This window comes from Cibotium barometz, chromosome 36 (genome assembly GCF_041138505.1).
Source record: "Cibotium barometz isolate CiBa-2024 chromosome 36, ASM4113850v1, whole genome shotgun sequence".
Taxonomy (NCBI): Eukaryota; Viridiplantae; Streptophyta; class Polypodiopsida; order Cyatheales; family Cibotiaceae; genus Cibotium; species Cibotium barometz.
This window is the reverse complement of record NC_141081.1, coordinates 4,696,077-4,719,795: the sequence shown is the minus strand read 5'-3', so window position 1 is coordinate 4,719,795 and position 23,719 is coordinate 4,696,077. Positions and strand designations below refer to the sequence as shown.

At 45.2% G+C, this 23,719-nt stretch overlaps 1 protein-coding gene across 1 annotated transcript; it reads right to left on the bottom strand.

Annotated features, from left to right (window-relative positions):
- Positions 1 to 3,401: 3,401 nt before the first annotated feature.
- On the bottom strand, positions 3,402 to 23,095 carry LOC147617426 (uncharacterized). Its single transcript, XM_086775679.1, has 3 exons — positions 22,764 to 23,095; positions 3,806 to 4,031; positions 3,402 to 3,718 (listed from the first exon to the last, which is right to left on the bottom strand). Exons 1-3 carry the CDS (start codon positions 23,058 to 23,060, stop codon positions 3,654 to 3,656), a joined length of 588 nt encoding a protein of 195 aa, XP_086631805.1. The 5' UTR covers positions 23,061 to 23,095; the 3' UTR covers positions 3,402 to 3,653.
- Positions 23,096 to 23,719: the final 624 nt, after the last annotated feature.

Here is a 23,719-nt window from a genome sequence, read left to right as displayed (position 1 = left end):
GAGATTGAATTCAAAGTTATAGTACTCCATAATAAAACATATATATGAGATTGAATTCAAAGTTATAGTACTCCATAACCAAAAAATGTATATATATATATATCTTTTACGCCATCTTTAAACCAAAACTTCCAACTAAATTCCTTCAAGACTTCAAATTTCAATATTCACAAGTTTAATATTTCGAACCTTCAAACCATGGAATATCAACTTCTGAAGGCAAGGGAGTGCTTGTTTTATGGGAATGCATATGTGTCAGTAGTAGGTTGCAATGCTAGTTTTATGGGAGTGCATGTGTCAATAATCTTACCTAGTTTTTATCGATGTCAAGGAGCAACATCATGAGATAATAATCGTACCTAGTTGTTTATCGATGTCAAGGATCAACATCGTGAGACAAATCCTCATGGCAAACATGTATTAACTCCTCTCACTCAATCAAGGGAGTAATATCACCATTGTGAGGTAACCTAAAGACAATATCAATCCAAGGTGGATGTGTGTGTGCATGCGCACACGTGCATGCAAATGATTTTTTGGAATATAATGCTTACGCTACAAATATAGGTATCCAGTATTTAACCTAGTGGGTTGACCCGTGCTTCACACGTATATGATTCCCAACTTGATATTTTTCAAAGTCTACCCCTCGAACTTCCAAACTGCGTCCCAAACTTCAAAATTCTTGCCACATGGAGTGAAACTCTTGCCTACACTACAAACATAGGCATCCACTATTTATATGTCATGTATAAAGGCAAGATAATGCATATTTATACCACGTCAAGGTCACTACTAAGGACAGATAAGAAGATCACATAAACATTCAATTCTACACTACATCTGAGAGATGTTTGCGTCTTTGCAAATCCCTCAACAATAAGCGTAAAAGTAACCATTAGAGATTCTATTAGCATATTGTTTTATCAATGCGTTGAATATATATATATATATATATATATATATATATATACATATATATATAGGCAAACAACCAGTACATTGTTGCAACATGGGTATTTGGTTATATGGGATTAAGAAAGTGGGATCATACACAGCTTACATGCAAGCATGAATTTTAACTCAAGCATGCAACCATGTGAAACATTTATTCGCCATCATGCACAGATCTTACTAAAACTTGATACAAGTAAGCAACCTTGACATAGATTTTACTTGTTCAATCATGCAAGAAATTTCAAGAAGTTTGAGAGAAAATAAGTTCAACTAAATTTTTTTTCCCAAAGGACTCCATATAGGAGTCTGTGAAGGAACTAGGATGGTTCCATTCCTCCAGTATCACAATATAACATGGATATTTGGTTATATGGGATTAAGGAGCTAGGATGGTTCCATTCCTAGAGTCGCACTATATAACATGGGTACTTGGTTTTACCCAAGGATCCCAACCCCAACTACACCCCTGAAGTGCCTAAATGGCATCCCAACCTTTTGTGGCAATGATGAGAGAGCGACACTCGGAGAGAGAGAGAGAGAGTGTGTGTGTGTGTGTGTGTGTGTCTGTGTTTTCTAGTTACCTACCATCTTGGGTTCTTCCAACTACACCCACCATTAAGTGCAAGCCTTAAATGGCATTTCTTTCAACACCCTCCTACAATGAAACACTTCCAAGCTAAACATATAAAACTAGTACAAAGGTGGTTTAATTGCCATATCCACTTCTTTTAGGGGCAAAGAAAATCATTTGCCAAGCTCTCCTCTCTATAGTGCTTCACTTGATTATATGCTTCATCCATATCTCATTTCCTTGCGTTCAACGAGGAGATTTAGACATATAGATATGAATATTTCAATGAACTTCCATTTAAGTGAAAAACTTCGATACATAGGCCAACTAGCTTATCTTCATCATGATGCATGAAAGGGTTCATAGTGACATCTAAAATTTGACATTAATTATTAGAATCCCTCAATCCATCTAATACTCATTAGTGTCCCTCTACAAATAACTTAAAAGAGTGGTCAAAAGCCAATAAATGTCTTGTTTTGCCCTATCAAGAGCACTTTTGTGCCCCATCTTGTATGGCTTGCATGTTAAGTTTTCTATCATTAGTTTTTAGCATAATGGTTGTTCACTCTCCTCTTTTGACTACCCTAATGATGCATATTTCTAGATAGTATCTATTGACTAGCAATCTTGGTGTGAGCTGAGGGGTGAGACTCGTGACAAAAGCGTGTCCTTACAAGTTTACAAGACACATTTTGTGCCATGTAAACCCCGGCTCGTAAAACAAAACAAAACTAGCAATCTTCTAAAAAACATAAGAAGGTATAACTGTGGACATTGTGGGGGTGATCACCCTATGTCCCAGTGTTTACCTAATAATCCAGTGATGAACAAACCAGATGCTCTGACCTGCTCTATGGTGGTGCGAGTTTGATAAAAGATGGTGGGCAACCATACGACGGAAGACTGCTACAATAGGATGCGTTATTTGAGAGCCCAAGCGATAGGGAATACAACCAACGTAGGGATGGAAGGTGATCGACCAGTACCTGTGCTAGATAAACAACCTCCATTACCTAAGACTACACCTGTGCGAATAATATCTCATGAAGAGGATGATAACCATGAAAGAGCTATCGTGCCGGTAATGCCATATGCTGAGGAACAGTCGATGACTCAGGAAGAGGAAAGTCTGGATTGGTGGAGGATCCCAAGTACAGCATCGACGTCAACTCCAACACCAATTAATTTAAAACCAAGACATGGGCACAACTTGAGACGCCCACAACAGACAAGTAGGCCCCAAGACCAAAGCTCACAACCCAAAGACCTATAGGACCAAATTCACTCAGAGAGAACACAAGGAGACATGTCATATGCATAGAGAAATTGACACACAGCCCCTCAAAATGCAAGATTATCAAGCATCTTTGTAAACCCATTGCCTTGACGAAGGCAAGCTCAATAATCGATAATTGTTACACACACACTACTCAGCTCTCTATTCTTTATTAAATTTCAATTGATTACCTTCTGCATACAAACACAATTATACTGATCCATCTTGCAAATGCACACAACATTAGCTTTAGAAAAATCAATCCCTTTCAGATCATGAAGTATCAAATCGTGATAACATAGAAAAATATTGTTCTGTTTCAAAGCACAATTTACGAAGCCATAAGCATTAGCATTCATCCGGGCAAGTAGCTGGTGATGATTAAATAACAAGAAAAAGGATTTAGATGCTAGATGTCTACCCTCACATGCTAGATGTTTATGCTCATGCCAGATGTGTATCTTCCCATGTGATGGTTTGGAGCAACTACGCACCCATGAGGAGCCCCTTACCAGCATGCCAACTATTCTTCATTGCTTTGTGATGTTCTTTGTTGCTTTGTGGAGTACAGTTCAACAGCCATGCTTTGTGGAGTACAGTTCAACAGCCACACTTGATTATGACAAAACAAAATGGTTGGCTTCCTTAAGCCTAGCAACAGCCGTTAATTGGCATGTTTGCACCCATTAATTCGACTGCTTGCATTCCCTCTCTAAGCTCTTCATACAGCCCTCAAAGACAAAGAGTCTTTGTTTAAAGCACCAGATTTGGAAAATGATATTTGATGTAAATTTCGCCTAAACAGAGAAAATTCTTATAAATCACGGAGTATAACCGTAGAATAGATCACAAAAATGTCCTCTTCAACCATGGTCCAGACATCCTCGACAGCCAGGTAGTGATGACAAGAGCTGAAAAAAATCAGCATTTGTGTAAACCCAAAATGCAGCAGCTCAAACACTCTAAAACGCTCTACAGAAAACCTTTTCTTCCCAGACCTTGCGACGGTCTTGCAGAGGCAGGAGGTGGTCGTTTCCAATCGCTATCCGTAGACTTGGCCTCTTCCACGTCCTGCTTTGCTGCTTTTGGGTCTATTATACTCTTCTGGAATGTTTGAGAGAAGCCTGTAGCAACAATTGTCACATGAATCTCCCCGGTAAATCTATCATCCACCACCGCTCCAAAAATGATATTTGCTGCTGGGTCTGCCAAACTGGTGACCACCTGCACTTTAAACAACTGTCATGCCCTAAACTTCTGTATATTCTGCTGCCTGTCAGGTATTAGCTAAGAGGTAAGCATGTACTCAAATAATCAATGACAAAGACTGTCTGCAGAAGAAAGGGCATAACTATATAGACTGCCAACTGTAAACTGTAGAGAAAAAAGGGCGAAAGTATACGCTCCACCCATGTAAACTCTCCACCCCATCACATTGATGTGCATGCGAGGCCATCCATCCAAAACTCCATATGCTTGAACTGATGAGCACTATATTATTATATGCAGCAGATTGTATGCATATCCATATGGTTGTATGGACCTTTGGGCTTCTGTATCAAGCTTTCAAGCTGCAACCCTTCCATGTATTCTAACTCTACAGCTCACACAAAAGTGGCTTCCCACCACTACCCACCTGTGCTCTTCCTTCTCTCAAAGACACACTAAGAATGTGCTGTGGAATCTCAACTTAAAGCAAGTTGCTCTTCACAGCATTGTCTCCTCACTCACAAACAAGACCCCCTATGAGCCAGTCAAAAGAATGGGGCATGCAAAAAAGATATTGGAGTACTACTAGTTACTCCCATTCACATCATGTAACTAGTGTGACGTGTCCATTCCTCAAGAGCTTCACGTTGATATTCGAAATGATGTGTCCAGTCAGCAGGTCCGATCAATATGATTAGTCAGCATGCCACATCATCATCCTTAGTCAGCATACCACGTCATCATGCTTGGCCAGCATCCCTCTATGAGTCATCGTATGATGCAAATTATTTGAGCAAGTGCCTCTAATCTTTTTTTTTTTCCGAGAAAAGATCCTTTCATTAGTTATAAAAATAACGCCCACTCCTCTCTTGCTCATAAGAAGGCAGAGCAGAGATGCAATCAAGGCAGCTAGGGAGACTCTCCCTAGGTGCAAAAAAGTGCATATACAAGTACAAATAACTGAGAGGCTATATCATACAATAGGAGGGGGGAAAATCCAAACAGGTGGCCTGTAGTGCCATCGGGGGGTACCCGCGTGTAGAGTATAGAAGGGGCCGCTGAGCCAAGTGGTGTGGAAGGCCTGGCACCGCAAGATCGCTCGATCCGAGTCGCCCCGGATGCGGTCATACTGCCCTCGCAGGGTGTGGATCAACTCCTGCCAGATACTCCGAACAGTCTCTACTGGTGGCTCTAGTCTCCCCTCAAAGGCCCTGAAACAACGAGCTCTCCAGGGGTGGCCTGTAGTGCCATCGGGGGGGTACCCATGTGTAGAGTATAGAAGGGGCCGCTGCGCCAAGTGGTGTGGAAGGCCTGGCGCCGCAAGATCGCTCGATCCGAGTCGCCCCAGATGCAGTCATACTGTCCTCGCAAGGTGTGAATCAACTCCTGCCAAATACTCCGAACAGTCTCTGTTGGTGGCTCCAGTCTCCCCTCAAAGGCCCTGAAACAACGGGCTCTCCAGGTGAACCATATGGTGAGGCTACTGAGGAGCTCCCATCGTAGATCCCTGTGTCCAACCGGCGGACGAGAAATCCGGTGAAGGAACAAGGCGAGGCTGGCCCCGAATGAATCTGATGGCCTGGCACATCTGCAGGGTCTGGATCAATATGCCACTTCCGAGAAGCGGCGGCCACTACCCGTATCCTCTGAAAGCTGCACTCTGCAACCAAAGGCGACTCCGCCTCCACTCTTTGAAGTCTGCCCTCATCCTGTATCTCATAGTAGAGGCATCTACCATCCTCAATGCAAGCTCTAACAGCAATCAGGATCTCCAACTGTGTAAAGGCTCCCATCCACCGTGGGGCCGCTGGCTTGAAAGGCGTGAACCACTCCTCAGTGAGTGCCTCCTGAATGTCATCCCTCATAATCAGCCCCCCTCTGAAGTGACTCAACCTCTCCGTCTGGATCTCCTCCGGGAGGCTACAAAAGGCCTGCCAATCTCCAAAACTGCGTGCTGGGCCTGCCGCCAATGGTCCCCAGGCTAGACGAGGCCAAGAACCCAGCATATGACCATGCTCTGTGCGTATCGCGAGGCTCCAGATAAGCGGCTGTCTGACCCGCTCCTCATCACAAGTGGGAGGTCTCTGAGAAAGCCCCGGTCTCAGCAGCTCCCAAGCTCGCAGGATGCTCAAGGCAAATCTGTCCTCCCATCCTCTATTGAGGCTTGTCCTCCTCATCTCTATGAAGATCCACCGTATCTCTGGTGCCCAAGTGCCCCCTGTTGGGGGAGCTCTAGCCTGCAGCCGCTGAAAAAGAAGCTTCTCCCAAGGCTCAGCGCCTGGAAGCAGCCCCCGAACAATAAGCTTCCCCAACAAGGCTCTACTCTGATCAGCTGGATCTATAATGCCCAAGCCCCCCTCGGCCAGCGGAAGAGTGATAACTGCCCAAGCAACCTTAGCCCGGGCCGGCTGACCGTCCCACCCAGACCAAAGAAAGTTCTTGATCAGCCTCTGTACCTAGCTAATGCAAGAGCTCGAGAAGATCCAGCAAGACGTGATGTACCACATAGTCGCTAAAAGGACCTGATTTGTCACCACCACCCTCCCAGCCAAGGATAGCCGAGCTGTACTCCAATATAAAAGCTTCTTCCGAATGCTCAGAAGAAGCGGGGCGATCTGCTGCTCAGGTGACAAATCAAGTCCAATCTGGCATCCCAGATACCGCGCTGATGTGCCAGGAGGAATCCATCTAAAACCCGGGTCTGGGCTCCATGACGGAGCGGGAGCGCTACTGATCCAAAAAGCCACTGTCTTGCGCCAATTGATCAATGCTCCCAAAGCCACACCAAAAACCTATAGCGACTGCTCTGCCCTCTGCAAATTGGCCTCCTGGCCATGCAGAAACAATCCCGTGTCATCAGCAAACTCACCCCGGACTGGAAGCTGGAGTCCTCTCAAACCAACCTCCTCTGCTGTCGGATGCAGGCCCCCGTCCTCCTGCCATCAACACCTGGCTACGAGCTGTGGAGTATAGAGCCGCCACTCCTCGAATCTAGTCTGGCTCAAAACCCAAGTGAAGCATAGTGCCCTCTAGGAAGCCCCAATCGACTCTATCGTATGCCTTCTCAAAATCGAGAAGCATCACGACCAAGTCCTCACCGAGAAATCTAGCTCGGGCCATCGCGTCCCAAAAGGTGAAAATGTTGTCAAGGATACTGCGCTCCTTGACGAATCCTGTCTGGGTAGCATGAATCAACTCCCCAAGGAAGGGCTAGATCCTCAAACTCAAGGCCTTTGCTAGGACCTTGTAGACAGTATTGAGGATCATAATAGGCCTCCAATGCCGAATATCATCTGACACTCCCTTCCCCTTGGGGATAAGAAAGATCAAGCCCTCTGAAAAGCTCTGTGGCATCACCCCAGTGTCCAAAACATACTGAAAGCCCCTGCGGAGGCCTTGCCCCAAAAGGTCCCAATAACGCATAAAGAAGGCAGGCGTCAATCCGTCCTCCCCAGGGCAACTATGACGCGGAAGGACCCTCAAAGCCTCAACAAGCTCATCCTCTGAAAGGGGCTCACCCAAAACTGTGCGCATACGATCTGTGACCCTCCTCTGCACATGGGCCCACACAATCTGTCTGCAAGCATCCCGTGCCTCCGTGCCTAGCTCCGCTGAAAGCAGGTCTCTATAGAACTCAGTGGCAATGGCTCTAATCTCCCCGCGCTTAGTGGCTAACGATCCGTCCTACCTCCTGAGCTGGGGTACTCCTGCTCGAGCATGGCGGGGTCCGGTGATCTCAAAAAACTCCCCAGTCACTCTATCACCAAGCTGCGTCCACTGAGAGGCCTGGCGATGGAATGGTCTTTCAAACACTACTTCATATGGAGTCCTACCAATAGCTAAAGAAAAAAAATCATTCAAAACAGCTTGAACTAAAGACAAATATTATTCCCACTTACCTTGTTGATCGTGGACATAACACTTCAGCACATCAAAGGCCAACTGAATGTAGATTTCTCTCTGGCCATCAGTCTATGGATGAAATGCACTAGAAAAATTCAATTTAGTACCAAAATTATCAAACAATGCTCTCCAAAAATGACTGGTGAACTTGGCATCTCGGTCTGACACGATGGTCTTAGAGATCCCGCCAATCAAGTACCAATGCCGAATGAACAAATAGGCAACATCTTCGGCGGTCACATTGACCCTGCATGGAATAAGCATAACAAATTTGCTAAATCTATCAACAATAGTTAAGCATTGCGTATTGCGCTTACCCGAGCTGGGAGCCAGATTTGTGACAAAGTCCATCGATATATCTTGGAAAGATCCTTCGAGAATTGGTGACGGCTGTAGCAACCCTATCTTCTTCCCACGAGTAGCTTTTACTTTCTGACAAATGTCACACTGTTGCACATGAGTGAACACATCTCGCCTCATTCTTGGCCAATAATATTGTGTTTCTAACTTCTCCAAAGTCGAATTCATGCCTCGGTGACCACCAATGATGGCGTCATGGCCGTCATGGAGAAGAGCGGCCCAAAGTCGGCCTTTGTAGAAAAGCCAACCATCTTGTATCAAAAAGTGGCATGTTCATGTGGCATCCTATGCTTGCTCCCACTGTGTACCGAAATCCTCAGAATCCGCATACGTATGCTTCATGTCGTCCAGTCTTGTACCAACAAGGTAGAGTCTAGTGGTTTAAATCAATGTCACTATTCCCTTCCTGCTCAAAGCATCGACCACTAGGTTAGCCTTTCCTGGAAGGTACTCGATCATACCACCAAATTGCTCGAAAATTTGGCTCGTGCAATGTTGACAGTCACTCCACTGTGCACTTGGCATTGTTTGAATCCAACGCAATATCTGATGGTTAGTGCAAACCTCAAATTCACGGCCATAAAGGAAATGCTTTCAATGTTTTAAGGCCAAAATAACTACTAGGAGTTCTCGATCGTAGACCAAGTAATTCTTTTCCGCATGCAACTTACGAGACATGTAAGCTACTGGATGGCCATTCTGTCGTAACACACAGCCAATTGCGATGTTAACTCACATTGGTGATTACTTGAAATGGCTCGTCCCACTAGGCAAGCACTAGACAAGGCGTCTCTGACAAAGCCACCTTGAGGTTCTTGAATGCCTCCAACGCTTGTGGAGTGATTCGGATCCACCACCTTCGAGTCTTGACACCCTTTAGCAGATCGGTGAGATCCGCCAAGAGGTCAGAAAACCTATCTATGTGGGTGGAGTATGCCTAACATATATCTACAAAGGATCTAATGTCATATGCGATCTGTGGTACTTCCCAATTGACAATCTCATTCAACTTGGCCTGATCAAGTCAGATGTCCTCAGCACTGATTATGTATCCAAGGTGGTGAACCTCAAACAAACTTCTTCTCATTGACATAGAGCTTGTTGCTTTCCAGCAACTTCAAGACTTTCTCCACATCAATGTCATGCTGCTCAACCGGAGCTGAAAATACTAGTATGTCATCAAAAAATACAAACCCACACTGTCCAATCAAGTCCCTGAAAACATGCATCATCATGCGCTTGAATGTGGCTGGGCGTTCATCAAGCCAAAAGGCATGACCACAAATTTATAGTGACTCTGTTCTGTACGGAAGGCTATCTTGGGGATGTCCCTCTCAACAATTCTCACCTGGTGGTACCCACTCTTCAAGTCAAGTTTCGAAAACACCTTAGCCCCATTGAGCCTCTCAAAAATATAATCTATTCGAGGCATCGAGAACTTACTCTTGATAGTCAGCTTATTGAGTGCACGATAATCGACACACAATCGAGAAGACCCATCTTTCTTCCTCACGAACAGAATCGGTGCTGCAAATGGCGACACACTGGGACGTATAAAGCCTGATTGCAATAATTCTTGGAGTTGGCAGTCCAAGAATTATTGCAAGCAGTATGAAAACTTGCTCCGGGGATCCGAGCCTGGAAGGAGGTGTATCTTATGGTCCTCTCGTCTAGACGCGGGGAGCTGGGGAGAGAGATTGTCCTTAAGAAAAATCTCCTGGAACTTGTCAGAGCCTGGTACGTCTCTGAAGCACTAGCCATTGTTTGGGCAATCTAGATGTATATCATAGCACATTGTGCACCTTTCCTGATTTCTCGTTTAGCCTGCAGGTGGCTTATGAGGGGTAAGTTCGAGATTCCTAGCTCACACTTAGTAGTCACTGGGGCTTTGGATGCCTTCCGGATAATCCAAAAAGTGTGCCTATCCCAATTGATGGCTGGAAATTGTGAAACCACTGAATTTCCAGAATTATGTATGCTCCTACAAGAGGAGCAACCATAAAATCTTACATAAACTCTATGCCCTGAATCACTAATTTAGGACCTTGAGCTTCAAACTTGATGCTCGTCGTCATTCCTGTGCTAAAACCCTCACCTTTCTTGTCAACCGAAGTTAAGGCGAAACGGGCTCGTCGGGTAGCCCATTCCGTGACCACATCCTCCGTGCTACCGCTGTCAAACAAGACGATGACTCTCTGGCCACCTATGTAGCCAAAGGTCTTGAGCACTCCGTTGCGCTCATACTCCTGGTCTTGGGTGCCCTTCTGCTTATCTTCGAGCTCTCAGCTAATGATTGCACCAACCGAAGCACTAGGATCTCAAGAACTAGGGACAACCACTGGGATCTGTATGGAAGCTAGGCTTACCACACGGAAGCCGTGGAGGCTGGGCTGGTTGTCTATGGAGTGGTAGTCTTCTTGGGACAATCCTTAGAAGTGTGTCCTTTTGTGTGGCAAAAGACACACCTACCCTTCTCCTTGTATTGAGCTGTCTCCTCAACACTCAATTTCCCACCGGTCTTGCTTGCCTGAGCTTTCTGGTCTCAAGTAAAGCTTGGGCGCATTAGTCGAGTTCTCGGAGCCAGACGCTCCCGTGCTCTGTCTTGGGAAAGACCCCATCTTCTAGCATTTTCTCCCAAAGGCGGTTGTCTTGGGAGTGGCAAGCTGGAAAGTCTTGGGCTTTCCGCCAATTGTGCTTCATTTCAGCACTCTACGCAAGCGAGAGTGCGTCTTCGAAGGTGGTTGGCCTAAACATACGCAACTCCCACTGGATTTGCGTGTCAAGACCATAAAGGAACTGCCCTTTCTTGTCCTTGTCAAATATGCCCAATTGCAAACATAAGTTTGAAATCTTATTGGCAAAGTGGAGGACTGGTTGCACATTTTGACGCACCCCCTAAATTCGTCTTCGAGTTGTGCAAGGTAATAGGGCGGTAAAAACCGCCGCTTAAAGTCAAGGACAAACTCGTCCCTACCATATCTAATCTGGTGTGGGCATGAGCCCACTAGGTCCACCAAAGAATGGCCTCACCTTCCAAGTACCAACTAGCCAAGATCACTCTATCAGTATCATTTTATCTAACTGCAGCAAAATAAGCTTCAAATTGATGCAACCGAGAATAAAGAGTTGCGGAGTCGAGTTTACCATTATACTTACTGAAGTTCATTTTCTCCGAAAAATGACTTGAGAAAGCCGCTGGTGTCATTATTGCATGAATGGGAGTTAGAGTTCATGTGTGGGAGACATACACAGAGAAACAAGGGAGAGAGAGTTGTGGGGATAAGTCAACTCATGATGCGAGTGTGTGACTCTCCTATCACACATGTATATTGCACTAGTACACAGTGCACTTAGTACATTAAAAGTACTAAGTGTACTATGTACTATAACTTATGGGCTTGTACACACTATGAGGGTAGGCATTATGCCTTTACCCCAACAACCTCCCACTTAAAGGCAAAGTGCCCTTAAGTAAAGGAAAAGAAAAAATCAGCATGTACATGATAATATACAAGGCCATATCAAGGCTGAAACTGGCCTCATCCAATGCCCGTCAAGTGTCTGCAATGAGCAAACCGCTCCGGAGGCAAACTCTTTGTCAACAGATCAACCGGGTTGTCATCCGTATGAATCTTAACAAGCTGAATTTGCTTGTTCTCTATCACCTCTCTGATGAAGTGATACTTCACATCCACATGCTTCGTCTTTGCATGAAAGACAGGGTTCTTTGCCAACTGGATGGCACTCTGACTGCCACAATGCAACAATGGAATATCCCCTGTATAGCCCAAATCAACCACTAACCGAGATAGCCATAATGCCTCCTTGCAAGCCTCTGTGGCTGCAACATACTCGGCCTCTGTAGTAGATAAGGCAGTGCACTTCTGCATCCTGGATATCCATGACACAGCACCTCCTGTGAATGTAAACACATAACCGGTAGTAGACTTCCGGTTATCTGGATGACCGGCATAATCCGAATCCGTGTAACCATGCACTAATGCATCCTGTTTGCCAAAACATATGCACATATCCTGTGTGCCCTTCAGGTATCTCATGACACCTTTCACTGCTTCCCAATGCTTCTTGCCAGGGTTGGCCATATATCTAGAAACCACTCCCACTGCAAATGCAATGTCCGGCCTAGTAGCAACCATGGCATACATGAGACTGCCACAAGCTGAAGCATACGGAATCTTGGCCATATCAGCCCTGCCACTATCTGACTGTGGGCTGTCCATAGCATTGAGTTTCACATATGGAGGCAACCCCATCCATATTGAACCTCTCCAAAACTTTGCCAATGTATTCCTTTTGAGACAAATACAGCACATGCTGATTTCTGTCCCGAAGTATCCGCATACCCAAGATGTGATTTGCATCACCCAAATTCTTCATATCAAAGGTTTGATGCAGCCTCTGCTTCAAGGTATCCATCTCCTTACGAGATTTCCCGGCAATCAACATATCATCGACATACAAGATGAGGATCAATAGACTGCCATCCAAAGCTTTCTTGGTGTACAAGTAGTGATCTATGTCACTTCTGCTGAATTTCTCGGATTTCATGAATGTATCAAATTTATGATACCATTCTCTTGGTGCCTGTTTGAGCCCATAAAGACTCTTTTTCAGCTTGCATACAAGCTTCTCCTTTCCACTCACTGCATAACCCTCTGGCTGTTGCATATATATCTCCTCATGGAGATCACCGTGAAGAAAAGCAGTCTTCACATCCATCTGAATCAAGTCCAGATCATCATGTGCAACCAAAGCTAACACAGCTCTAAGTGTGGTCATTTTGACCACTGGAGAGAAGATCTCATCAAAGTCCACACCATATTCCTGCTTGAAGCCCTTAGCCACTAACCTGGCTTTGTACCTTGGCTTTGCATCAGGTGCAACTTTGAGCCTGTATACCCACTTGCATGGCAAAACCTTCTTGCCTGCAGGCAAATGCACCAACTTCCATGTTTCATTTTTGTGCAGAGAATCCATCTCTGACTTCATGGCACGCTCCCAAAGAGCCTTGTCTGCCCTCTGTAAAGCCTCCTTATAACATGAGGGCTCCCCACAGTCGGTGAGCATCAAGTAGTCAACCCCTGGAACAAACCTGTCAGGGGCTCTGGAGGGTCTAGTGGACCTCCGTACCCAATGACCATCATTTGCAGGTTGCTGTCCAGCCTGCATATCACCTATTGGTGGCTCCTGTTCCATGCCATAAGGCTGAAAAATCATGCCCAGTATCTCCTCTAACTGTGGTATATCCATAGGGATATCTTCTGCCATCTCTGGCTGTCCATTTGGACCATTTTCAGCACCATTTAAGGGCTGGTTTTGCTGCTGTAATGGCTGATTTACAGCCCTTGGTTGTTGTCCATGATGTCCATCATCATCAAAGATGACTCTGCCAGGCTCCTGTTGCCTTGCAAGCTCCTTATACATGCATGTTTCATCAAAAATGACATCATTGCTGCGTATAATCTTTCTATTCACGGGATCCCAAAGTCTATACCCCATTTCACCTCTGTCACCATTAGGAATATGCATTTGTGAGACTTAGGATCAAGTTTGGTGCGCATTTCCCTGCGTATGTGCACGTACACAACGCAACCAAACACTCTCAAGTGCTTGTATGACGGAGGCTTCCCTGTCCATACTTCTTCTGGCACTTTCCCACCAAGCCTCGTGTTAGGTGACCTGTTTATAAGGTGAACGGCTGTCATAACAGCTTCAGCCCAAAATCCATGAGATAATGCAGCATGTGACAACATAGAACAGACCTTCTCCTGTATGGTCCTGTTCATCCTCTCTGCTGTCCCGTTTTGTGGAGGATCATAAGGAGTAGAGAGCTCCCTCTTGATGCCTTTAGCATCACAAAAGTCCTGAAACTGTTTGGACATATACTCTCCACCATTGTCGGAACCCAAAGCCTTCAGTGTTTTGCCAGTTTGATTCTCAACAAGAGCAACAAACTTCTCAAACACTGAGAATGTATCACTCTTCAAACGAAGAGGATAGACCCACACCTTACGTGTGGCATCATCTATAAAAGACACAAAATATTTTGCCCCTCCCAAAGAAAGCTGATGCATCTCACATACATCTGTATGCACAAGCTCTAACTGAGCATCTTTCTGTCCAAGAGCTTTCTTGTGGGGGCACTGTAGTTGCCTACCATATATACAATGCTCACAAAACTGAAAACTTGAAAACTTTAGAGAAGGCAAGTAACCCAAACGAGACAATTGCTCCATTCCCTTGACACTCATGTGTCCCAACCAGCTATGCCACATAGAAATTTCCGACAACTCGGTTGCATTTACAATAGCACGGTGACAAACACCTACATGCATGAAGTAAAGAGTGTCCACCTTAGAGCCTCTGGCAACAACCAGTGAGCCCTTACTAATTTTCCACTTTCCACTACCAAATGTGGTAACATAATCAGCATCATCAAGCTGTCCAGTAGAAAGCAGATTCTTCTTGATCTCAGGCACATGCCTGACATCATGGAGCATAAGCTGTGAGCCATCTGAAAACACAAGCCTCACATCACCTCTGCCAAGAATCTTGCATGCAAGGTTATCACCCAAATAAACCACTCCTTCATTGCCAGCAGTATACCTTTGCGAAGTATTGCGAGCATTTGGGATCTTCGTTAAGCAGGGTTTCTATAATTTTTTTAAGCATTTGGAAATTTTTTTTCAAGGAATTTTTTTTTTTTTTTGGAGGAGGGGCTCGTACCGTACGGTACGAGCCATACGGTATGAACCCATTCGTACCTGTACGAGAAACAACTATGGTGATGATGAGACGAGCACGAGCATCCAACTGTCCTTGGAACGTTGGATCCACCAAAGAAGATGTAGAGACAGAAGTCCATACACCAGCACTCTCCAGAAGAAGTTTGGTATAATAGGACCAGGTATGATAATTGGTGGATGTCAGCTTCATAGAATCACTGACTTGGGGAGGAGCATAGGATGGTAGAGAAAAAGGTAGATACTGTGGAAGAGGAGAACCAAGAGAAGTGGTCGGGTGGGTAAATGGCAATGGATACAAGAAAGAAGAAGAAGTAGTGGGTAAGGGCACAGGAATTTGGGTAGAGGGAATGGTATCTGTGAAGAGGACACCTGTGTACTGTGAGTAGGGGAAGAGAAGAGAATCCGTGAGAGGGGAGAATGGTGATCTCCAGAAGCCATCACCTCCAAGAGCCCAAACCTCCTTTAGGACTAGAAGAGAGGGTGGGTGGGTGGAAGGGAACCAGAAAGAGAAGAGAATAGAATGACTCTCTTCCTACAAAGTTGTAAAGCACAGCTCTGTAGGAAGAAAAACACAGCACTTGGGGCAGTCCCGAGTGAAAACGCAGCCACAGGAAAAAATGCAGGTTATTGATGAAAAACGCAGCAAGTGAACAGCTTCTATATGCTGTAAACAGTCAACAGCAGCATGGGAAAAAAATGCAGGTCCATGTAGATGTTTCTTGCTCTGATACCATGTAAGAATGGGTACTATGTAATGATACCCACAAAGAAATGCTGCAAAAACTGGAACACTCTATGGACAGCAAGCATAAAAAGAGAAAAAAAGATCACTCTTGAATATCAACAGAAAAAGGTCTGTACATGACGTGGAACAGCACAAGGAAGGTCCCTAGGTGCTCCCTATCACTGCAGAAGCTGAAACAAGATCTAAGAATGAGGTTAAGCCTAGCCACCTTTATATAGGTGGGAGAGGAGCTGGTCAGCCAGTAGAAAATCAAAGGATTGGCCAACAATGCAAAAAAATGCTGAAATGATGCCTAAAAATAGGCAAAAATTATGTAGTGCCTAGATGCATATGCAGAGCTTCATATGGAGCCAGATACAAGCATGAATGTGCATGGGAAAGTCCATCTGGGGATGAAATAATTTCCAACATTGACTGGTGCCCTAGGAGCTGGGATTTTAGTGTCCCTGAATTCTAATCCCTTTAAATTTTCATCTTGTGTGTCTGCTGGTGGTGTTATAGAGGCCATCACCCAACTACCTCACAACGTGATGGTTGGCTTTTCTACAATGACCGACTTTGTTTCATGAAGTCGTTTAGGGCAGCTATGAGGAGCCAAGGAAGCCTGAGAAACCGGCTTGGTGAACAGATCTGCTGCATTCTCCACTAAAGGACAATACTCCAAACGCAAATCTCCAACAAGAACCCGTTCACGAACATAGTGATACTGTATCTCAATGTGTTTCGTGTAAGAGCATGAAACACAGGGTTCTTGGTGATGGCGATGGCAATGCAACTCTGATTGTCACACCAAAGAAGAGTAGATCCGGTACGAGGACAGCCAAGCTCCTCCAATAATCTCCGCAACCAAATCACCTCACATGCAACATAACAAACCGCACGATACTCCGCCTCTATAGAGGAAAGCGCCACAGTAGGCTGCTTTTTACTGATACATGAAATGGCTACAGACCCAAGTGAAAAAACACAACCAGTGGTCGAACGCCGAGTATCTGGATCTCCAACCCAATTTGAATCAGACCATCCAAGAAGAGTGCATCCTTGGCCATAGAAGATGCCAAAGTCCAGAGTGCCACGCAAGTACCGAAGAACTCTGAGAGCACACCGCCAATGCTGCTGACGGGGTTTGGATGAGAAGGAACTCAATAAGCTGACTGCGAAACACACGTCCAATCGGGAGTAGGTCAACCAAACCAAACAACCGACAAGAACCCGATCCTGTCCCTGCTCAATCCCTGGAGAAGCATCAAGAAGAGAAAGCTTCTCACTAGTATCCATAGGAGAAGATACTAGTTTGCATCCAATCATCTAAAATCTGTCAAGAATCTCCCGTGTGCACGTCTGCTAAGAGAAGAAAATGCCCTTCGGGGTCTGCCAAATCTCAAAGCCAATAAAATAATCCAGAAGGCCAAGACCCGTCATCTCAAACTCTGTCTCCAAAGTGTCCATGACTAAACGGATCCTCACAGAATAAGAACCTATAAAGATGGGGTCATCAACATAAACCACAATGATAACAATCAACCCCCTCTCAAGGAGGATATAAAGGTTCGAATCTGCATGAGAACGGCATAGGCCGAGCTTCTAAAAGAACTCATCAATCCGCTGGTACCAAGCCTGCGGAGTCTACTTCAGACCATATAAAGCTTTCTTCAGCCGGTACACCTGATCCTTGTTTGCCTAGAACAACAAATCCCGGCAGCTGATCAACATAAACCTCCTGTGTAAGCTCTCCATTCAGGAAAGCCGACTTGATGTCCATCTGGAATACGGGCCATCTATGATATCCTGCAAGAGCAAGAGCAAGAACGGTGCGAATGGTAGTCATCCGGGCCGTCGGAGTGAAGGTCTCATCGAAGTCGACTCTAGGGCGCTCAGCTTAACCCTTGGCAACCAACCTCGCCTTGTGCTTATCCAAGCTGCCATCAACTCGGAACTTCGATTTGAAGATCCAGCGCACACCAATTACCTTACACTGCAGTGGCCTAGGAACCAAAATCCAAGTGCCATTCCGTTCAATAGCATCCAGCTCTGCCTGCATAGCACGATGCCAAGGCTCATGTGAAAGAGCCTCGTCCACAAAAGTGGGATCAGAAGGACCATGAATGAAAGAGTACATAAGAGCATAGTTAACAAACATGTTGCTCTCGTGAATTTGTTTCCCTGAAACTCTGGAAGATCGCCTGAGAGAACCAAGCGGAGGAGCAAAAGGAAGCTCACGTAACCCAAAATCACGAACTGTCTGAAAATACCATCCAAGTACAAATATGCTTGAACTCGCTGGAGGAGGAGCAAAGTCACACAGCTGGAGGTGTAACAGAAGCAAAGGGAGGAAGAGGAGGAGGGGGCGGAGGAAGAAGAAGCTCACCACCCCCCTCTGAAGATGTAGGAGTCTCGTCGTACACCACATCACGGCTCACAACTTTGCCGGCCTGCTGATCATATAGACGATATGCCTTGGACACAATGTTGTATCCGAGAAAAGTCATACGTTGAGACTTTAGGTCCAACTTGGAGCGATGTTCCTTAGGCACATGTACATACGTCGAACAACCAAATACCCGGAAATGAACAACAGAGGGCTTCTCACCATGGAAAGCCTCATATGGAGTTTTATCTGGAAGAGCAACAGTAGGAGACCTGTTCTGAATGTAGACACCAATAGAAGCCGCCGCAGCCCAAAAACGCTAAGGTAATGAAGAATGCTCAAGCATAGCACGGGCCATCTCCATAATGGTCCTATTCTTCCTCTCTGCAACTCCATTCTGTGATGGAGTATATGCTGTAGTAAGCTGTCTCCGAATGCCATGAGCCCTACAATATTGCTGAAACTCCTGGAATGTAAACTCACCCCCTCTGTTAGTCCTGAGAGCCTTGACCGAGGAACTGGTCCCTTTTTCCACCTCAACCCTCCAATCACAGAAGTGCTAAAAAGCCTCATCCTTGGACTTCAAAAAGAAGACCCAAGTATATCTGGAGAAGTCATCCACCATCACGAGCATGTACAACGCCTTACTCAAAAACGCGGTACTCATAGGACCACATAAGTCTGCATGAACAAGAGCAAGTGATGTCGAAGATCTGTGTGTCGCCTCCTTTCGAAAGGCAACTCGGTGTTGCTTCCCTTATAAACAAGAGAAACAAACAGAAGATGGAGCCTTGATGGTCGGTAAACCCTCAACCAACCCATCCTTCAAAGCTCGCCGAGCATGCCAAAGAGCAAAAGAAGAACCAGAAGAAAGCAAAGTGGTCAACTTGTACAGACCACTATCTTGGACTCCTTGACGAATGGTAATCTCATAAAACGAGAGAAGATCACCTCCACACCCTAAGCTATAAGGGCACACACTAACAAAAGGTTAAATGCCAAATCTAGAATGTGCAAAACGTCGAAGAAGTACCTCTTGTCCTCGGAGGAGTGGAAGATGGGGATTGTGCCATGTCCATGCACTGGCACGGAAGAAGAATCACCCAAGTGATCGCGCTTGTCCTGGCAGTGAAGTCCTCGAACCAATCTCAATGGGGTGTCATGTGAGCAGTAGCACCGCTATCCACAATCCACGACAAAGAAGTCACAAGAGCAAGTACACGAGAGTACCTACTAATAGAAGAATACCATCATCCTTCTTGGTCTGAGACACCATTGTAGAGGAAGAGTTCTTTGCTTCTTCATCTCGCTTCTTCTTGTGACATCGGGGCGATTTATGACCCTTCTTGCCACAATAATGACACTCAATGTCCTTGTTTTAGAAGATCTACTTTTGTCTTTGTCTTTATCCTTGTCGTTATCCTTGGAGTTCTTCTCAGAACCCCCTTTTCCTTTCTTCTGTTGATTCTTCCCTTTATCTCGTGCAGCCAAAGCTCCATCAGAACCACCAGAGGTGCCAATCCGCTCCTCAAAGCGAGACTCAATCTACATAATGGAGGGGAGAACTTCCTCCCAACTGGAACAAGACGAGAAGAAGAAACGAGAGACTGAAAATAAGCATCAAACCTCTCTAGAAGCTTGGAGAGAAGCCGAATAGCCATATCCTCTATTGAGATATCCTTGCCACAAACAGCAAGCTCGTCCCAGAGATCTTTCATCTTCGAGATGAAAGCAAATATAGATGGAAAGGCAGAAACTAACAAGTTCATAAGCTGCTTTTCCAACGCCAAAATCCGACGCAAAGACTTAATCTCGTAGAAATCTGCAAATGCCTTCCAAACTTCATGTGCAGCATCTGTTGTACGCACATGAGAGAATAGAATCCTAACAATTCAACATCAGAAAGGAGAAAACACGATGATCATTCGCTTGCCAAATATCAATCTGTGCTTGGGTCACACCACCGGAAGCAAGGGTGGGAGGGGTGGCATTGGCAAGTGTAACAAGCCAATCCCAGAGATCCACGCCACGCAAGGCTGATTTCACCTTCACCTTCCACAAAGTGCAGTTGGAACCATCCAATTTTGCAAACTCAGAGTACATATGAAGTGTAGTCGGGGCAGCCATCACAAGAGCTTGGGCTCAATCTTAGAAATATGCACAATCTCGGAAGGAGTATCTACCACAGGTACCAAGGTTGCCACCAAAGCTAGAACCACCACAAGACCCCCTCTGCAAAAGGGAATGTCCACTGGAGAGGAAAACACAGCCAAAGAGGGACTGCAAACCTGAAAATACAGGCCGACTGGTTCCCGACTCCAAGTAGAGAAAAACGCTGATAAAAAAAGTACCTTCAGGCTATAAGCGATGAAGCCAAAGTGAAGGGAAAGCAATCAGCAGCAACTGTCCAGAAAATTCAGCATCCAGAGGGCTGCACATATGAGAAAAACGCAGAGGTGAAGGGGCTGTAGATAGGGCACAATCTAGGGCAGCAGAGAGAATCGCTGAACCGGGAGCGATGATACCATGAATGAGTGCGCAGAGCAGAAGCAAATAAGCACTAGAGTGTGCTAAGCAGAGAGTGCGAGAGAGAGAGAGAGAGAGAGAGAGAGAGAGAGAGAGAGAGAGATGGAGCAACTATGCTGAATATACTAAAATGATATAGTCCCAAGCAAGAGACAAAAAGTGTCTCATAAGTGAGGGAGCAAAAGAAAGACTAGACTAGATGAAAAAGTGAGAGGCCATCCCACCTATTTATAGGTAAGAGGGGCTGGCCGACTGGACAAGGTGAACTGGCCGACGGGGTAAAGTGAAGCTGGCCGACTAGGAAAAATGCATCCGGCATGGGAAAAATCCCAAAAAAATATACAAAAAAGGGGTGGCTAGCCCACAATCAAGGGCCATGAAAAGGGACCAAAAGGGACACCAAATATGGGCAAAAATTGGGGATGAATGTGCTAACAATGACCTCAAGAATGAGATGAAATGGGGGGAAAGGGAGACAGCCCTTATATACTCCCTGGTCGGCCAGCTCTGGCAGGCCGACAGCATCACAATAGCATGAAAATGCTATAAAAGCATTAAAAATGCCTAAATAAATATGCACATGCGGGGCCTCATAAATGGCTTGTACAAGCATGAAAATGATGCACTAGACCATCTCGAGATGATATATTCCAACATTACTAGTCAATCAGGTGATCTTGTCTACAATCTCTCTCTCTCTCTCTCTCTCTCTCTCTCTCTCTCTCTCTCTTCTTCCAACCACAAGAGGATGCCCCACCAGCTATGGATGACATACCCACACCCTCATCGAGCCACACATTCTTGAGTGCCCGACCCCCCGCCAGACCCCACTCTAGCGTGACTCTAGACCGGGCCGCAACACTACAGCGAGCCCGATGCCCCAGACTCCGTGGACCCTGCCAGTAACACAGACATCATCCCCAGCTTGAGGAGATCTTGGAGAGGCACAGAGCCACCTTCCCAGGCTCGATGGATCTCCAAAGCCTTCTAAAGGCTAACCCCATGCTCGATATCCTTGACGGCCCCCTCCCCCTACGGGGGGTTAGCTCCATAGGTTTTATTTTGATGATGGATATGGCTCGGATTTGACATTCTCAGCTCATAGCTCTAGTCTTTCTTTTCTTTTGTACCATGATGAGATTACATGGACACTACTGTATCACTTTTGGTCTCATAGACCCACTGGGTCTTTTGAAGACATTTAATATAACTTTCTTTCTTTCTTCCTTGGTCTATGCTTCCGCCTATGCCTAATCCAACAGTTTCAAGCCGTTTTCATTGGGAGACATCATCCATTTCCATTTCCGTTTCCGCTGCATGCAACTATGATTAAATCCATGACTCTATGCGTCGGGTGGACACCTAGAACACTTTTTCTTTGGAAAGTTATGGAAAGTTATGGAAAGTGACACTCTATGATCTAGGTACAAAGCATCAATATAGCACTGCTTTTCCCATTGAACTAGTGACCCAATCAATAAGTATGGTCATGTCTACGGTGATAATGCTTTGGTGTACTTGCTCACATGAGACACCCAAAAAAAAATCATCCATCAATCCTGAAGTATGCCATCAATGACACAATGCAAGCATTGATGAAGAGAACCTAAGGTTAGGTACAGTTGTCTGCATACCAACCTCATCATTCATGTCCCTTGCAAATTGTCCGGCCCTCGGCCCTCCAAGGACACTTGAAGTGAGAATCAATTAGTTCAAAAGATGCACCAAATGCTGAAGCAGATCGACGAAGCTTTGAAGCTCTCAGTGGCAAGTCAATGACCCAAAAAGGATATTTTGGCCCATACTCTAAGACGGCATCTAGCCCAAATTCCAGGCATGGAGCCAACTCTTCACTTATTAGCATTGATTGGCTCTCTCACAAAAATGGTGGGTTTATTGTCCATAGCCAGTCCCACTATTGATAGTTCGATAAGCACATTTAGAGAGCCTTGAGAGTGTAAGGGACTAAGAAAATAGAACAACCAAAATGGACTTGAAATACAGAGATACTGATATATAAACCCTGATAGAAACCTTACGTTGGTGCTTAACCCAACAAACAGAATGCAAAGGCAAACCTGAAGACCGCTTCCAATCATTCGGTTAACAGCATTGTTACCCCCGCCGCCCACACCAATGACCTTGATGCGAGCACCCTCGTAGGCGGGCAAAGAGGCCCGGATGGCTGGCAAAAGGTTCCTCCCACTGGTGTGCCTCCATTGCCCGCCGCGAGTGTGAAGCCTGGACAACCCTTTGCAAGAGACAAAGTTCGATACGCAGGCAGATTGACGAGCCTGATGTAGAGAGAGGACGGCGTTAAGGTCAGTGCGGTGCTGTGAAGGTGTTGTTGGCGAGAGGTTCTGTGGAGCCAACATTGTCCCTACTCCTGCCTTGGGTGAAACGGGCAAAGGTTTTGTTGTTCCAACACCTCGCACGTCTCACATATATACATAATATATTTTTTAATTATATAATATATATACATAAATATATATTATATTTATATTTTTTTTATTTGATGCCATTGTAGTTAGAACATGCTTACAAGTTACCAAGTGGGCTAGCACTTCTTCCCTTTTTGTCAAAATCTTGCTTGATGAATGGCTAGGTTAATTTTAAACTTTTTTATTACAACCTTTGAATGTCAGCCAATCAATGGCTCGTTTTATGCAAAAGCTTTTTTTTGGACCAATATATATTTATATATTTATATACCAAAAGGTTGCATTTACGTCTTTATCCCTAATTTAACATACTTCAGGCCCTATTCAACGAGTTACAAATCAAAGTCCATCTCTCATCTTCAAATACAAAAGAAGATTTTTCCCATGATATTTGATATCCAAGCTGGATACAAGCTTCAATCAAAACCTCATATGTGCATCCTTTAGGTGACTGCTGCTCCAAGACATCCCCCTTCTTGGACCACACTTTGACAACTGGTCTGGTACCAACTAAGTTCTCAATAAAGGCCACAAAGGTATGGTCCACCTACTTGACTTTTTTGTACCATCTTTTAGTCCTTGGACCAAAT

What these genes read in the sequence shown, in the direction of transcription:
- LOC147617426 (XM_086775679.1), bottom strand. Translation starts at nt 23,060, where the DNA reads ATGTTGGCTCCACAGAACCTCTCGCCAACAACACCTTCACAGCACCGC. An exon ending in TGATTGGAAGCGGTCTTCAG is followed by an intron (nt 4,032 to 22,763) that starts GTTTGCCTTTGC and finishes TTTAAAGTGCAG; the next exon opens with GTGGTCACCAGTTTGGCAGA. An exon ending in CTCTGCAAGACCGTCGCAAG is followed by an intron (nt 3,719 to 3,805) that starts GTCTGGGAAGAA and finishes GATTTTTTTCAG; the next exon opens with CTCTTGTCATCACTACCTGG.